At 39.8% G+C, this 14,709-nt stretch overlaps 2 protein-coding genes across 7 annotated transcripts in view; one reads left to right on the top strand and one right to left on the bottom strand.

Moving 5' to 3' along the window:
* Nucleotides 1-14,709, bottom strand: part of tenm3 (teneurin transmembrane protein 3) — a 288,258-nt gene that overhangs the window by 233,621 nt on the left and 39,928 nt on the right. The gene's annotated exons all lie outside the window — the stretch shown is intronic.
* Nucleotides 12,788-14,572, top strand: LOC146991885 (sterile alpha motif domain-containing protein 3-like). Its single transcript, XM_085789218.1, has 4 exons — nucleotides 12,788-13,941; nucleotides 14,119-14,277; nucleotides 14,386-14,478; nucleotides 14,567-14,572. Exons 1-4 carry the CDS (start codon nucleotides 12,988-12,990, stop codon nucleotides 14,570-14,572), a joined length of 1,212 nt encoding a protein of 403 aa, XP_085645344.1. The 5' UTR covers nucleotides 12,788-12,987.

Genomic DNA, 14,709 nt, shown 5'->3' with positions numbered 1-14,709 from the left:
TTTGTCTCTAACTTTGAGTTTAAATTAAGGCTGAATATGTGAACATCTTTCGAGTTTCGCTTTACTCAAGAGAGCACTTAGTGACCTGGGATACTTCATATGCATATGCACATGCTTATTAGAAAGTCTGATTTTCTCTCCTGATTAGTTTGAAGGTTAATGATCAATCAAAGGAGACAGACAACAAGGCTATGGAGAGCAAAACATTGTTTACATAATAAGAGGTTAAGATGAAACTCATCATCTTCTCAGTCAATCAAACAGCCGCAGTAAAATTAAAATGACGCCATTTAATCCTGTGATGATTATCCTCGCTCATGTGAGAAACCCGCTGGCCAGCTTTTGTTGAATTCAGACTCACACAACAATATGAGATTTTAACATCACAAAAATGTTATAAATAATGCAACAGGTCTGATAAAGGGTAAGACTCCACCTGATACACCTGCTAATATTTCAATTGAAATAGTGTGGCATGTCAAAAAAAACGAAGATAATTTTTGAAAAGATGAAGAACAAATAAACATTAGTTCTGTTATGACTGAAAAGTACAGAAAATGACAGAAATAAACTGCAAAAGGGTGGGGCACTCACAGAAAGAGCCCATGGTTAGTGCAAGATTGGTTTAAGAAGGAGGAAGGTCACAAGTGTAGTGGAGTTTAAAGTGATGGCCTTTAAATCTGTATTTGAAAATGGTATGTGTCTGAAGTTCTGTCTGAGGGGAGAAGGTCACAACAACTGTAAAAAAGTTAAAAAGTTAAAAAAAAAAAGCCACTGAAGCTTTAGATCTCTGGTGATCACAATTACCACCAGAAAAGTTGAGTGGTGTAGACAACATCCTCAGTGAGCTATGAGAAACACACTTAATGCATCAAAAGCAAGAAGACTGCAAGCTAATGGACATGTACATCACTTTGTGCTTCTTTTTTTTACTGAGGTATCTGAAGGCTACATACAATAGATTTGTGAATGTAGACGGAGGCTTTGCTCACAAGGGAACTCCACAGGGGATCTTTAATTAATTAGGGAAAAAATCAAGTGGTGCAGAATGGTCATGAAGGCAGGGAATGAGAAGAGCTTGAGCAGGAGGTTCATAAAATCCTTAATGACTCGGGTTTACTGAGAGACTAATGCAGCCAATTTATGATAGTCACTTGTTGGAGAACCACAACCAAATTATTTGTTAAATGTGCATCAGCTACGTAAATCAATGCACCTGCAGTGATGATGTAAAGGTCGATTACTGGATTAGACTACCACTGAAGTGATGAGAGAGCATACTGAGATATCTTTCAGCTGCTGCAGCGGGAAAAGTGAAAATATACAACAGAGGGGAAATAAAAGCAAGACTGCAGTGCAAACCATGTCAATGGTGGATATTATCAAAACAAAAAGTAAATGGACTCGTGTGATCTATGTTCAAGGAAAAATTGAGGCGGTCACAACAAAACAGCTGTTACACAAAACTGTCTGCCATCCAACTAGTCTAGGCCCACGCCGACCTCCTCTGTGAACTATTTTGAAGTTTAATTGCTGAGTTTTTGCTGAGACTTTTTTCAAGTCTGTGCCAGTCTCTTCGGATCACAGAGGGCAAGGACTTCTTTTAATTTTGCCTTCATCCTGTGAAGATAATGCCCTGAACCATTCATGATAAGGACAATGTGATCCTCTTCTATTGCTGCCCATGAGGGGAATGTCAGCATCACTCTTTGCGCTTTGCATAAAAGTATACTCTGCTTTGTACTGAAACTAAAATGTATAATGGCAATAATTATTAGTCTGAGTTGAATGGCTTGTGTGCACAGGTCTGTTCAACACACAAACTCTTGAGACAAGCAGTGAAAGGTTGATGCAGTAGACAAACTGGTTGAGATTAAAGAGATTAAACTCTCAATCACAATGGTGATTGTACAATACATGAGCTCAGAAACAGAGAAATAGAAAAACAGATGATAGTGAAGTGATAATTATTTTCATATATTTTAACTGATATTGCTTGACCATGTTTGAATATTACTAAGATCATCTGTTAGGAGTTGCATGTTGCAATATTTTGTCATGTGAATCTATATTGCTCATAGTAAAAAAGAAAAAAAAGAAAAATTGTACAACTGCACATCATTTTGCAACTGGTGTCTGCCTGTTGTTTACATCTATTTTTCAAACCATTGATTACATTAAGAATGTAATGAAGGTAGTCAGAGGACTTTGATGCCTTTGTATTATATTACAGAAACAACAATCATGACTGTTAAGTAGGATATAAAAGGAGTTTGCTGCACAGTAAAATCAACCAGTCAGTACTATTCAAGCATGACAAACAGAAGGTAAAAAAGATAAATCCTTGCTAGACTGGCGAGACTATACATCACCAAGCACATACTGTATTTTAAACAACTTCCTTTGAGACTCTTTTAAATATTTACATACACCACATAATGTCTCCAGATTTGGTGTCATTTTGTTGCCATTCATCAATTTCAATACAACCCAAAGCTGTACTCTCTGGAGACCAGGCAGGCCCCTGAAGTTCCTTGACCTCAATGTTCATGAAACCAGTTTGAGACAGCTTCTGACAAATTCCGACCCTATACCATCTGCTGCAGAATCCAGATCTGTCAGATCTTCAATTGTCTAGTGTTGGCGAGTCTGTGTCCACTGCAGCATCATGTTTCAGTTCTTGGTTGAATGTATAAACTGACGCACATGTGCTTCAAGGCCGGATGTGTTGTTATGAGTGGTTATGTGAGTGACTGTTGTCTTTCTGTCTGCTCCGATCTGTAAGGGACATCTAACCAGGCATTTCCATCCACAGATGCAGTGTGCAGCGGATGCTCTTTATTTTTGGTTCAGTTCTACTCTAGACAATGAAAATCCGAGGAGATCATCAGCTTCAAAAATACTCACATTAGCCGGTTTGGCACCAACAATCACACCACACCACTGAGCTTCTGATGTTTGATGAGAATTTTACACATTGTACTGCTTTCACGTGATTGGTGGACTGACCTTGAAACTTTGAGAACCACCAATTAAACTCCATAGGCCATCTGTGCAGAGATGTGAAGATGCAGTTTGGAGACACATCCCATCCAGTCTGAGAAAACATGAGATATTTTGCCAGAAAAAAATCAATAAACTGCCCAAATCCAGCTGTGTGGAGTTTGTGGAAACTCATGATGACTACTGCAGAAGTTCATAATGTTTTTAATATGAAGGGGGGAAAACACTTACATTGCAATTCTTTATTTATTCCTTAACAATTTTTAAACACCATGAGGATTTCCGAATCAATATTTCCATTATACAAGGGTTGCAACGCCAGTGCATGAATCATAAAGCTTGTTTGATTGAACAGTAGGTTGCCAGTTTCTTACACGTTTAATGCCGCCGCTGGCCGCTGGCTCTTGGTGTGTCTCTGTCAACTGGAAGCTTTAAGTTCTCAGCTACTTCGGAAATGCACCTACGCCTCAATTTTGTTTCAATATGAGAGCATTCTAACTTTATTATAACAGCACTGTAACCCTAACTTTATTGTCCTCTTAAATTCTACCTACAAAATTTGTTGTTTGCATGACTTTAAAGGCATCAAAGGGCAATAACACTGCTGGAATAAAACTTACAACGGCCAACATGTAATGTGCATTTTTTTGGGGGGAAATACTACTTATAATATCTATAGGCAAATTTATTTTTCTTTTCAAGTGTTAAAAAGTGCAAAATTCAAATCCTGAATTGTTGTACTCTACATCACAATATCTAATATCAATTATGCACCAAAGTATTGTAAAAGCATATAATTATGAGCTAAACATATCCAGTCCCAGCCTTGGAGGTTTCAGATTTTTTCAGATTTTCAGATTTCAGAACTAAATGCACATATCAAAACAGAAGAAGTTACACAAACAGAGAAGGACTCTGGATACTTAACTAAACCACTGTATATGCATATAGAAATACTGCAAATAAAAACCCAAATACTGATTCACATACGCTCAACCTCTGTGGGAAAGACAGGTAACTGTGTGTTAGCTGCATATGACCTCATGTGACCCTTGAGGTTGTCATGGCAGCGTCAGCCTTGTTCCCACAACACCACACTGTTCCATTACTGAGGAACATAATTTATTTATGAAACCATCACTTTACAGGCTCACTCCGTGTGCGCGCGCGCGTGCATGCGTGCGTGCGTGTCTCACAGGGAAAGAGTATATTACAGGGAAAGCGGGGTTTTTTTTGGTCTCGTCACACGACAGCGTGTCTGAAGATATGTTTGCAATGATTGTTTGCAAGTACTTGAGTTATTAGATGTGTGAGGCTGTGCAGCCATTTAACAAGACAACATGTAAACCTTGTAAACAGCTGGACTGTGCGTCTATGGAAGTCAATGGCAGAACTTCTTTCCGTGGAAGACCATGTGCCGTGTCCTTTTCCTAATGGTGGAGGTGATCATAACAAAAAGTTAAATACAGAATGCTAGAATAAACCCCACCCCACCCTTCACTACCACAGGAAGAAATCACTAGGCCAGACATGCCAAGCACTTCTTTATAAACTTCAGAGGAAAATAAACTGGAAATGGAACCTGACAACACGCTGTACAGTAAGCATAAACATGAATAAAGGCTACTGGCATAGGAGTATGAGCACTGACAGTGCAAGGTCATTTCTGATTTTATTGTTGTTTACATTATAGATTGTTTCATGGTCGAACAGGCCAGAAGCACTGGCCACCACATCAGAGAGCCAGTCAAAAAAGAGTCTTTACCAACCATCTCAGTGTGCCCTCACTGACTTGACTTGAGCTGCTGCTGCCATCATCACCTTTGAGGGGGTGGATGAAATTTGTCCCCATCAGAGATATACTGTACATGATATTGTAGAGGGAGGGACACACAAAAGCTGCATATAAGTTTAACAGTTAACCTTTGATTTAATACACTCAACAACAATTTGGAGCTATTTTCACCACTTTGTTGGACAACTATACTTTTATCACATGTATTAGTGCTTAGACAGGCAGAGGAAAACTTAACACAAGACAAACCAAGCAGAGAGAGTAGAGTGAGTGGGAATTTAGCGAATTTGAACGACATGTGAACAACAGAATCAACAGTAACTACACGAGACAATACACCTCCTGCAGCATGTCAGCACAGCAACAAAAGCCCTGATAAGAAATAAAGGGTTTCTGTTCAATGAAATGCTAGACTGATTTTAATTTCAAACAGTTACAGGACGTGTTAAGTGAGTCATAATGCATAAACGTTAACATGGCAAAATAAAAAAAACATCTAAGATAACTGTTATCAGTCTAAAACAAGCCTCTGTCAAATGAAGACTTGTTTGCTGGTCCATAGCTGGTCTGACCAAAGAACAGGGACTAGACTAAGGTTACTGTGGGATGGATTCCCTGAGTGGTGAGTAGACATCTAACGGTAGAGCTACATGTATGACAAGAGTGAAATTGAATCATTTCTATCTCTGTCATTTATGCTCTCAGGAGTTTCAGCCTCATTGGTAGTGCACATTGTGGTCAAGAATATGATGCTGAGAAGTTACGAGTTTAATAAGTAAAAGGAATGTTTGCAAGTAGGACTTGGTGCCATTCGAGGTTGTTCACTTTTGATAATGATAGAGACAAAATTATTTCACCTGAATGACGACTTCACACCTTCACTTTTTTTGTTGTTTTTTTATCGTGCGGGCTCAAACACAGCTCTTAGGGAAATCAATTCTTCATTTTGTTTGAAAATACAGAGGAAACATCAATTTCAGGGGCAACATTTTAACTTAGTTGTAGCAGAGATGGAAGCTCTGCCTCAGCACATGCACATTACAGCAGATATTATACACATAACATATAGTAATAGTAATAGTAATAGTGATATCAGTACAGGACATGTTCTTGCACATTAGAGTCATTCTATACTCCACAATGTCTATACAGGATGTTGTGATAACACATCCATAAATAACTGCTGATATGGCTTTTGACCAGACGTTTGCAGCTTTGGTTTCATCTCAGTTTTAAATACATTAAAGTAAAGGACGTGGCCATTAGGTCAGTGCTGATTAAAGCAACAATATATCAGAGCACAAAATGTGAGAGGGAAATCTACCTGAGATGTGTGCGTTGGTGAGACTGTGTGCCATAACCTTGTGTGTGTTCGCTCCCTGTCACTATCTGAGGCGCCTGCAGTCTGAAGGAAAGCATCTGGTTTCAGCATCTGGACACACACAGACACACACACACACAGATTGGAAGTGTGTTTGATAGAGTCAGTGAGAGGACACCAAGAAGGTTATCTGTGATCAGAGCCTGCAGTTATTTTACACAAGTCCACATACACACACACAAATGTGCGCACAATGAAAAGCAAAGACAAAGACACAGATATTCAGTCTCTCATTTTCTTTCTCTCTCTTTGTCTTCCAGACTCACACTCACACAGAGCTGTCACACTTTGTTTTTCTCTGCCTTCTTGCCTTCCATGTTCACACATACAGGGCACGAAAGAGCAGCGGATCTGTGGCATCAGTGAATCAGCAAACCTCCAGCAGCCTGATAATCCAGACAGATGCTGTTCATGTCTTCACTGACTTCCATTTTATTACATGGGCTTATCTATGTGCTGATACAGACATGGTGCTACTTAAAGGGGTGCTGATTGTTTACAAATAAGCTCTTTGACATAGTCACAACTCATTGTCCATGGCAGAATGGGCTCCTCTGTAGTGTTAAATTATGGTAATCTGGTAGAGAAGGTTTGCATCACAATGATACATGGTTTTGATATTGATCTTTTATTAAAACTAAATCTGGACCAAAGATTTGCGGGGACATAAAAAACTGTTTTAAGAGTCTTGACTGTAATGATCTGTGCCTTTGCAGTTACTCACTGCTCAGTAGATAAAGTTAGATTTAATTGGCTGTTTGACACAAGCAGAGTAGAAAGACAGTGGGATTTCAATGAATTGGTTAAACTTGATTGGACATCAACGTTGTCATTATAATGATGATGACAGATACGAATCCACCTCCCCTGATTCTCTCAGTCCTCAGCTCCTTCCTTTAGTCAACATCTGGTCATCAGCCCAGTGTAGTTGGCAGGAGTGGGATGTTGTGGACACCATTTGCTTTTATATGTAATCAAATCTGTTTTCCATTTGTGTACCCGAGCTAGGGACGAAAACTTTAAGCAGTTTCCTTAATCAGTAGCCTCCCACGTTCAATAACGCAGTCATTTATGAAACACAGTGTTCTTTTTCTCGAAATCACTGCCGTGACCTATGTTTGCCGCAAAATCAGACTAAATTAGGAATTTAAAGAATAGATTGATTGAACACTCTGTTACTTATAAATTAAACAAAACAAAACACAACAATGACTTGCTGCGGAGCTTTCACTCCCGACTGCTGATATTCAGTAATTAGCCAGACAAAGTCCAAAGTATTGACCTGTGTTAAGTGAACAGCTGCTCACTGCTGCTGCCGAAGACATCGCTGGGTGAACCCGACAGCTGCTAAACAACAACTCCATGGGATTGTCTTAACAGCAACGATGCAGACTTATTTCTTTCTAAAACTACAAAGAGCTATGTTTGTTTTATAATTTGTTCAGCCCTCGTCTCCCGCATTGTCAATCAATATATTCTTCTTTGATTGAATTATTAAAGCTTAAGTGTCCTGTCCTATACTGAGAAAAGTTTGCCTTCATGAGATTTGTTTGTCATATAACAAGACAAAGTAAGAAACAGAAATCATGTAAAGTTTTGTATTAGACTGATGGTATCTGGCAACTCATATAATAAAATGTGTGGGTTTGAAACCAGAGAACAAATCAACAACTACAGGTTCTAGTTTCAATCACAGTGTGTCCAACAGCACCAGAGTGTATCTGAACTGTTTACTTGGATTAGGAATTGTCAGCTCTATGCACTAGCTCTGCTGTGCTTTGTACATAACCGATGCAGTTTTACAGTGGCTTGTATATGTTAAATGGTAAATTGTGTGGGTGTAAATAAATGGGTGTGTATCAGTATCCAGGTTCCTTCCTGCTGGAAACCACAGGGACCAATGACAGGTCCTCTCGGAGCAATCTGAGCCTATGAAGATGTACTAGCGGGAAGGTGAGCGCTAATTAGAGCAACAGAGGAGCATGGAGACTGCTCAGCTGAACAGAGACAGATCGAAGTATCCACTGTGGATGTGTAATTCGTTTATTTGGTTTAGTGCCCTGATTTTGCTTTATTCCAAACTGACAAGTCCATTAATATTGTTCATTGAACATCAGGTACCAGGATGCAGCTGAACATATCCAGCAGTTTCTTTTAAAAATACACACTGATGTTACTTAAACAATGAATAAATGAACAAAGGTTTCAATTGTACCAATGAAGCAGAATGTTGGCACCGGTAAAAAAAAGAAGAGTTTTATCAGGAGATATTCGAGTTAGGTATTTGATGACTTATTCAACCCTAAACTTACTAAATATCAATACTAAATACTGTACATTGTGCAAGGTAAATTGTAGGGCTGTAACTTCCCAGTCCACTGGTCAATTAATAGGTTGATCCTGGTCGATTTGGTCCTAGCTTGACCAAAATTCTGATGGGTCGATTATTTGCCGTGTTACTTTCATCAGGAGCACTGGGGCCTTTATTTACAAAATATCCCAGGAGACCCGGCCTTTATTGGGGGCAGGCTTTTATCTGAGGGAGGCTTTTATTTCTAAATCCCTCCTCATCGTTCAGTACACTGTAAACTGTAATTGTATACCTTACTTAAAAAAAAAAGTGACCATAACTCGTTCCAGCTTACTGTGTTGACTATCCTCGCCTAAACTTAGTAAAGACAACTTTCTACTGAGGCAAGTAATCAAACTCATCAGCTGCAAGTAATCTGTACTTAGAGGTTTGAGTGAGCAAGACGCATCTGCATCACCAGCAGCAACTCGGCATCATTCGGCAGCTCTCGTTGACCGCACATGCGCAGTTGCCCACTGACGAGTGACGACGTGCTTTGAATGAAGCGGTAAACCGTCAACAAGAAGGCGGTTGCTGCAGCTAAGCGTCACGGTAAGTTTCACTGTCTCTGTATGTAGCAAACTTATAGTAGTTATCTTTGCCAGATAATTTATCCGTAAGTCCAGGTTTGGAGGTTAATTATGTTTAATGATTTAGCCATGCCTGGGACTCTCTAGTCGAAATTCTAATGTTTATTTAGTGGCGTACTTTTGTTGTTGCTGCGAGTCGGTCGGTCCTTTGCAGTCACATGAAAGCTAAAGCTAACCAGCCCCTCACGTAACGTTGCTCGATTTAAAACTCTTTAATTCAAATACAAATACAAATTTTAGGGATAACTGGAGTTTCAGCAAGCACAGCGTGCTTATTAACGGTTGAAAAAGCAACGGTGCTTATCTTTTAGGGACACTCTTCAACTCGGCAAGCATGTAGCCTAAATAAAAAAGAAAGAAAAAAATAGTTTGTCGTTGTCCATGGCCGATTTCTTTAACATGGCGGAGATGTTTTAAGTTTACTGTTGTCTCTTTTTAAACTGGTCGCATAGCGTGTATGTTTCAGTCAGTGACAGTAAAGTAATAACTAACTGAGAAGTCACAGACACACTTACCACGCATGATGCACATGAGAATATCCATAAATCCATCCGGAACAGGATGATAGTGTCACTCTTAAGAAATTCAAGATCTCATCAGTCATCAATCCTCTCTTCTTTGTCACGTTTGGAAACTTTTTCATTGAAAAAATAGTAGGCTAATCCAGTGTCGTCTGCTTCAGCCAACTCTGTTTACCTGCGCACAGCTGATAGCAAACAGCTGATAGCACACAGCTGATAGGATTGGCTACTGTTATCAGCTGTGGCCCACGTGACAAGCAAAAGCATCATGGGAAATTGAGTCCTTATTTCTCATAACAGTAGAAAACAAAAAACTTTTAAATGAATGAGAGTAGAGATGCAACTATCAACTATTTTTATTGTAGACAATAATGACACTTTTTGAAAAAATTGCAACAAAAAAAGAAGAAAAATTATTCACAAAAAGTTGTGGAAAAACTTAGTGCTGATGCTTCGAAGCCCAGAAAATTATAATCTGTCCAGCCCCAATCTATGCTTGTTGTGCTATGACTTAATTAAAGTTTAATTGATTGATTTGTTGTTTCTTTTGTAGGTTTCTGAAGACAGACACCTAGCTATGCATTGGAAGTGTAAGTACTGCTTGTTTTCTTCTGAAAAGAGGGCTCAACTATTCAAGCACTACCGCTTAAAACAAAGCTACGCAAGAACCACTCCAATTCCATGCCTACACACAGATTGTCTGTGTTCATTTAAGTCATTTAATGCCCTAAAAGTGCATTTAACAAGAAATCACTCGCATGGAGATGGGCAGACGAGTGGAGCTGATGAAATCCCTGTAATATTCAATTGTCCTCTTTGCAATTTTGAAGAACCCTGCACAGAACTCATTTTTTTTTCCCATTTGCGCCAACATCTTAAAAATAAGGAAACTGTGAATTGTCCATATGAAAACTGCATTTTTGAGAGCAATGTCTACTCAACATTTAATGCTCATAAATGCAAAGACCATCGGCTTCCCAGTCAGAAGCGATTGAAGCCTGACATTGCCATGCGCAGCACACCTCCTGATTCAGATCCAGGCGTGTCACAAGATGTGCAAGAAGTTGAAGATTTTCCTACAGACCAAGACAACATTGAGGCAGAAGCTCAAATTGAAAATCTGGATAATTTACAGCATCAACTTGAACATAATTTAGCCTCACTCTTTCTAAAACTGCAAGCAGTTTTGCATTTATCTGACATGGCAATACAGGAGGTAATTCAACAACTAAATCAGCTTGTACTTCTCTCAGAGCCCGTTTTGCGTAATGCCATTCAGCAAATTCTCAATGAACATGGTGTCAGTGACGATTCGGTCGTGAGAAAAATTGTGAATGCTGTCAAAGAGAATAACTTGTTCTTGAAAATGACTGATGCTGGCCAGTCACTCTCCACAGCCAATAAAAGGGCATCATATTTTCAGAGGGAATTTCCTACGGTCATGCCAGTTGAATACAAGCTTGAAAAAGACTTACAATCACTCTCTTATGTGCCAATTCTGAAAATGTTACAAAAGCTACTAAACAGAGCTGATGTTCTGGATAAAATTCTTACACATGAGTGCACAGTTAATGGATACAACACTTACAGAGATGGCACTCACTATCGCGGGAATGATTTTTTTAAGACTGAGACCTTAAGGATTGTGCTTGGCCTTTACATTGATGAGTTTGAGATAGCCAATCCTCTGGGCACTTCCAAAAAGAAACACAAACTGTGTGGTATTTATTGGGTTCTTGCCAATCTTCCCTCAAAACATCGCTCCTGTCTTCACTCTATCCAGCTAGCAATATTATGCAGAGCAAGTGTAATCAAACAACATGGCTATGCAGCTGTCCTTCACCCACTTCTTCAAGACCTGGTCACTCTTGAAAAACACGGTGTCTATGTTGAGCAGTTAGGCGAGTGTGTGAAAGGAACTGTGCTCTATGTGTCAGCTGATAACCTAGGTGCTCATTCTTTTGCTGGTTTCCAGGAGAGTTTTACAGTGCAGCACCCCTGTCGATTTTGCATGGTCAAGAGGAGTGACATCCAGCAAAGAGAGGTCCGATCAGGAGCATTTGAGTCCAGAACCAGCCAGGATCATGACAGGCAAGTGTCTGAAGTTTTAGAGAATCCAAATCTGGTGAAAGAGTATGGTGTGAAAGGTCCTTGTGTTTTAAGTGACAATTTGGAACATTTCCACACTGTCAGTGGGTTTCCACCTGACATAATGCATGACCTCTTGGAAGGTATCATCCCTGTTGAGATGTCTCTATGCATTAATGACTTGATCTCCAAGAAGTACATCACCCTTGAGTCCTTGAACAAAGTCATCAAACATTTTCCTTACAAATTCACAGACAGAACTGATCAGCCCCAGATTGTCCCTGCCACATTTGCCTCTAGAGGTACGATTGGCGGCAACGGCCACGAAAATTGGGCACTCACAAGACTCCTCCCACTAATGATTGGTTTTGATGTCCCAGAGAATGAGCCAACATGGGAAATTTTAATGCTTTTAAAGGACATCTTAGAACTGTCAGCATCATTTAGAGTAACAGAAGATTCTCTTGATTTCCTTGATGCAAAGATCTCAGAGCACAGAGGTTTACTTTTAACAGTATTTCCTCACTTCACATTGCGCCCAAAGCACCACTTTGTGGAACATTATCCACAGTTGATGAGGATGTATGGGCCGCTCAGAGATATGTGGACAATGCGCTTTGAAGGAAAGCATAAATTCTTCAAACAAGTCATTCGCAACACAAAAAACTTCAAAAACGTCCCACAAACTCTGGCTGTCCGGCATCAAAGAATGATGGCATACCATGTAGACTCCTCCTCATTTTTCAAGCCATCCATCCAAATGGACAAGGTGTCACTTTCTTTGGTTTCATCTTTTCCTGAGAATATTCAGAACTTGTTGAAACAGAGGTATGCATCTCAGAACACTGTCCTTGTAGCATCATCTGTGAGCGTTGATGGCATCAAATACAGTTCAGATATGATTGTGTCTGTTGGTGCTTGTTCATGCCTGCCTGATTTTAGGCAAATTCACAACATCCTTGTCATTAACAGTGATGTTTTGTTTCTGTGCAAACATACGACATCATGGTATATTGAACATCTGCGTTCTTATGAGCTATGCAGTCATGCGTCATCAATGTCAGTCAACATGCTCTCTGATCTGAATGACCCGTTTCCTCTGGCAGCCTACAGAATCAGGGGCAGGACGTTTGTTACCCTTAGACACTATATTTTGTGCTGATTGGATGCTGAAGATTTTGATGTCAAGTGTCATGAAGTAACTTAACTGATTTTTTTTATTGTATTTTTTTAAATCCTCTGTAGAATCGCCACCAACAATGGAGATGAGGACTACACTAAGGATAATTGTCCATGACAATGACATAAGGAAAATTACACTCTCTGCGAAACCACACACACTTGACTCTCTTGTTGAACAGCTTGAGGAGAAGCTGGGGCTTCAGTATAAATTCTCCCTCCAGTATGAGGATCCTGATTTCAATAATGCCCTTGTCAACCTCACTGACATTACTGACCTGCCCGACAAACCCACCCTGAAGATAATCGGTCTGGTTCCAACCCCCACACCAAGCACAGCCAGCACAGATGACACAGAGATCCTCTCTTTTTCCTCCCCTGAAAGTCGGTCATCTCTTTCTCGGTCTCCATGGCCAGACACTTTTGAAATTCCTTATTTTCCTGTGGACATCGAGTACAGATTACGCCAGGGAAATCTTCTGTACATGAGAGACAAGACATATCTACAAGTACCCAGGGACATGAAGCACGAGATACTTGAAAAACTTGCAGAGGCAATTTACAGCTTCAAGGCATATCCCAGCGATCAAGAATTCAATGATGTTGCAACTGCACTGATTCAAAAACATCCTTGCCTCATTGAACCAGGCTCTGCCAATGGTTGTAACGGATGGAAAAATAGTATTAAGTTCAAAATGGGCAACTACCGGACCAAACTGCGTCGAGCTGGATGTACAGATGTGGCCGTAAATGAAAGGAAAAGAAAAGGCCAAGCTCCTCACACAAGCATCAAAAGACCCAAACGGTTTGAAATCAATTTCCTACCCAATTTCCCTGATGGTGAAGATGAGACCAGTATGGAGTCCAAACGAAAGGAACTTGTAGAGGAGATGAAGAAACGGCGTCCAACTGCTGCTCTGATAACCAAAAACATGGACTCTACCTTTGCCTTGAGAAGACAAGAGTTGGTGAACTTGGAGCCTCCAGTGAAGGACACAATGGAAAGGTGGCCAGCACTCTTTACAGAGGGTCAGGTAATTTGAAACTCTTCCTATCTTTTATGCATTAAATTTTTTAGTTCTCATATAATTCATTGTCACATCTTTTATTAACTTACAGAATTAGCTTCAGCGTCCTGCTAGTGAAAAGTAGTCCTAAGAGGTCCAATATCACTATATCTTAAATATTAATTTGTCATACTTTTCCTTCAGATTCTGGCAGAGTTCTGTCGCTTGTCAAGCAAAAACCTGAATACAGAATTCTTCAAAGAACTTGACAAATACACCCCTCGGTTCTTTGGGATTTTCAAGAGCAAGGGAGGAAGTGTTGGCCAGAAACTTCAGAAGTATCTGCAACAAGTCAGACCAGAGGTAAGTTTCTCAGATACAAAATACACAACCCCATTGTGTGTGCAGAGCTATTAATTGATTATTCTTTACCACAGGAGTGATGACTGTGTGTTTGACATGATTTTTCAGAGTACAGATATTACTGCGAAGCGAACGGCAGTCCTCCGTGGCCTTCCTGTGATCCTTGGAGATGAGAACACAGACTTCTTCAAGACATGCTTTGTAAGTCATCTTTATTACAATTTTTTAAATTTCACACCACAGGATGTCCACTCCATTTAATTCTGCTCTGTTACTTTGATACCTTTAGTTTTAGTTACTGTTCTTCCACTCAGCCTGAATCAGTGCTGCTTTACTTCTTACGTGATGTACTGATAACCTATCCCCAATCAAAACACTTTTTATGGTATCTGTTGTCTTTCAAAAGGATTCAGTCGCAGTTCTCTAGCGTCA

This window comes from Trachurus japonicus, chromosome 1, assembly GCF_045865225.1.
Source record: "Trachurus japonicus isolate A0001 chromosome 1, Traja_1.0".
Lineage (NCBI taxonomy): Eukaryota > Metazoa > Chordata > Actinopteri > Carangiformes > Carangidae > Trachurus > Trachurus japonicus.
The sequence above is the reverse complement of the archived record's forward strand: the minus strand, read 5'-3'. Positions and strand labels throughout refer to the sequence as shown.

Coding starts and splice junctions, on each gene's coding strand:
- LOC146991885 (XM_085789218.1), top strand. CDS start 12,988: ATGGAGATGAGGACTACACTAAGGATAATTGTCCATGACAATGACATA. Junction 13,942..14,118: donor CACTCTTTACAGAGGGTCAG/GTAATTTGAAAC, acceptor CTTTTCCTTCAG/ATTCTGGCAGAGTTCTGTCG. Junction 14,278..14,385: donor TGCAACAAGTCAGACCAGAG/GTAAGTTTCTCA, acceptor ATGATTTTTCAG/AGTACAGATATTACTGCGAA.